The sequence below is a fragment of the Lactuca saligna genome, chromosome 7 (assembly GCF_052625555.1).
Source record: "Lactuca saligna cultivar CGN05327 chromosome 7, ASM5262555v1, whole genome shotgun sequence".
In the NCBI taxonomy this organism is placed as follows: domain Eukaryota; kingdom Viridiplantae; phylum Streptophyta; class Magnoliopsida; order Asterales; family Asteraceae; genus Lactuca; species Lactuca saligna.
In genome coordinates this window covers 182501490-182505017 of record NC_136423.1, presented here as the reverse complement: position 1 = coordinate 182505017, position 3528 = coordinate 182501490, and the positions used below count along the sequence as shown (strand labels likewise).

Here is a 3528-nt window from a genome sequence, read left to right as displayed (position 1 = left end):
ATTTTAAAATGCAAAATAAATAGAAAAATCAAAAAATTCTTTTTTTAAATATTATTTTCGGAACATGAATTAACAAAAAAAAATAAAAAAATACGTCTCACGATCTCACAAAATATAGGTGGTCTCAAATGAACCTAACCCTATATATATATATATATATATATATATATATATATATATATATATATATATATATATATATATATATATATATAAAAGTTCAATAGATAACCATAATTATTGGTTTTTCAAAGAACCAAATCATTTTTTTAATTTCTTGAACTTGTTCTTTATCGAAAAAAAATCTAAAAATATCTAAATTCATACATTAACATTGTGAATGTGTTTTCAGATTCACCATGTGAATCCGGATCCACGTTGTGAATTTTCAAAAATTCACGTTGTGAATTTGACGTAACAAAGGTTGAATTTGATATCATTGGAAAAAGGATAAAAAGTTATGAATTTCTGTATTTTTAGTTTTTTTTTTTATAAAAAATAAGTTCTAAAAATTGAAAAAAAGATTTGTTCATTGGTTAATTATGGTTATCTATTGAACCTCACCCTTTATATATATATATGTTCAAAGGAAAATGAATAATTAGGGCAACATATGCTGGAATCAATGATCATATGACACGTATCCATTTTTTTATTCATAAGTAATATATAATGGAAGTTATTTATGTAGTTATTTTAAAGTGGTGTATTGTCATGTTTTCATTGGTTCTAACATGTGTTGTCATATATATATATATATATATATATATATATATATATGTGTGTGTGTGTGTGTTGTCATGTTTTCATTGGTTCTAACATGTGTTGTCATATATATATATATATATATATATATATATATATATATATATATATATATATATATATATATATATAGTTCTTTTGTCCTGTGTCATCATATTAGACCTTTTAATTAATGTGTTGCTACTTGTCAATCTATTAATTCTCTATTTTAAATTTTAAATTTAAATTTTATATTATTGTTTTCTTTAATTCACAAATAAAAAATGTCTAGTATATATTAAAAATTAATTTTACATATTTATTTGAATCAACGATTATAATTTCATATAACTAATAAAAACATATCTTAACTAATAATTTATTTAAAATAATTGATTAATAATTTTGAGTTTTTACTATAAAAATTTAATTAATTTTATAACCGTGGTTTCCACAGGTTATAAATTAGTATATATATATATATATATATATATATATATATATATATATATATATATATATATATATAGGGTTAGGTTCATGTGAGACGGCCTAATTTTGTTAGACCGTGAGACACATTTTATTTATTTATTTATTTATTTTAGTAAATTCAAGTTCCGAAAATAATATTAAAAAAAAAAAGAATTTTTGGATTTTCCAATTTATTTTTGCATTTTAAAATTATTGTTTAGAATATGTTAGTTTCACGTATTTTTCAAAAAAAATGGGATTTTTTTTATTTTTTTTCTATTTTTTTTAGTTAATTCATGTTCTGAAAATAATATTTTAAAAAAAGAATTTTTAGATTTTTCCATTTATTCTGCATTTTAAAATTATTTTTTAGAATATGTCAGTGTAATATTTTATTTAGAATATTTCACTTATTTTAAAAAAAAAACGGAATTTTGTTTTTTTTTAATTAATTTTTTTTATATTTTTTTAAAGTTAATTCAAGTTCCGAAAATAATATTTAAATTTTTTTTTTGATTTTTCCATTTATTTTGCGTTTTAAAATTATTTTTAGATTTGGTTTCACGGTTTCACAAAATTAGAATGGTTTCAAATGAACCTGAATATATATATATATATATATATATATATATATATATATATATATATATATATATATATATATATATATATATATATATATATATATATGAGGAGGTTTATTATTAATAATGACCAATCGTTAGCTGATCCAATGTACACTTATATATATAAGATGCACATAAACTGGATTATACCATAAAACTCATTTTCTTTACCATAAACCCTTCCTTTTTTTTTTCCGTTTAAAACTTTTTTAACCCACATTTTTTATCGAAAAAAAAACCAGAAAACATACCTCTTGTATTATTTTAATTTTTTTTTTGTAAAATACCTTTTATTATTTTAATCCAAAATACCCTCGTATTTGACAAGCTTTTACAGAAAAAAACTGTAAAAAACCAAATAAAAAATTCAAAAAGCTTTAAAAATAATAAAAAAAAACGATGTTTATGTTTTAACCTGTTAATATATTAACGAGAAGATGAAAAAAAAAATTATACAAAAAGAAATGAAGACCCGGAAACGGGAGGCATGGAATTTACATGATTTATTTAATTCCCTCACTTTTTTTTATATATATATATTTTTTAATAATTTCTATACAAGTTTTTGGTTCCTAGAAGATCTACCAGCACTGGTCGGTCTCCCATCGCCGGCAGGTGTAAAACCCTTGTCTCTTCCCGACCACCGTGTACAATCCTGATTTCCGTCGCACTCCGGTGCTCCATTTCAGATCATACGTAGCTCTCGCCTCCGGATCCGATAACGTGGCATACGCGTTGTGAATTTCGATAAAATCACGATCACCTTGCTGCTTGAAATCGGAAGCGTCCGGATGGTAAAGTTTAGCCAAACTCCGGTAAGCTGTCTTTATCTCTGTAGGCGTAGCGTTTCTCTCAACTCGTAATACCTCGTACAGACTCTCCGGTCTCCTGAGCTTCAGTTGAGCCACCGGCTTCGAGTTGAGAACGGCGTGCATCGAGGCTTTACAGGTACGTCCGCCACATAAAAATACATTTGAGGTAGATCTGGTGGAATTGGGAGGAGGTAAGCAGAGAGGGATTCCGCCGATAGGTGTTGTTAGGGTTCCGATCATATCAGAATTGAATGAAAATTGAAATTGAATTTAGGGTTTATAGAGATTGTGTGGATGGATGAGGGTGGAGAGTAAAGAGGGTGGGTTATATAAAGACGGAGGTGGGTCCGCGAAGCCGGGAAATTCGTTTCTGCGAGAGACTGGTTTTGTGTGGGACCATTGTGCTACCCTTCTGCGGTCATTGGATTTATATGATTGTTTCTAGAAGATTATTACTACTCTAAACTGTTGAATTGACGGTTATTCATGAGGAGTCGACATCACGGCTGATAAGAAAAAATAATGAGGAATTAAGAAATCTAACCACATTTTAGTGTAGTAATCAAAATAAAATACTTTTGTCAAAATAACCATTTGGTCCGGAATGAGATATTTAGGATCAAGAAAAAACACTTTTACTCACAAAAAATATATTTCGGATCAATATTTCGAATTTCAGTAAAAAAATTCGGATTTCGGGAAAAAAAAACTCCGAAATTTCAAATATAAATCTAAAATCCGAAGAACAATTTTGAAATTTCAAGAAAAAAAAAAAACGTATTTTACTTAAATGAGATAAATCTAAGAATAAGTTGTATGATGGTCCTTTAGCTTTACAGTTTTTCTTTGAAATGGTCTTTACGAAACTTTTTTTC

The 3528-nt window shown here is 25.8% G+C and overlaps 1 protein-coding gene across 1 annotated transcript; it reads right to left on the bottom strand.

Moving 5' to 3' along the window:
- Positions 1-2279: 2279 nt before the first annotated feature.
- LOC145005083 (dnaJ-related protein SCJ1-like) lies at positions 2280-2973 on the bottom strand. The gene has a single exon (XM_078964131.1). It carries the CDS (start codon positions 2891-2893, stop codon positions 2423-2425), a length of 471 nt encoding a protein of 156 aa, XP_078820257.1. The 5' UTR covers positions 2894-2973; the 3' UTR covers positions 2280-2422.
- Positions 2974-3528: the final 555 nt, after the last annotated feature.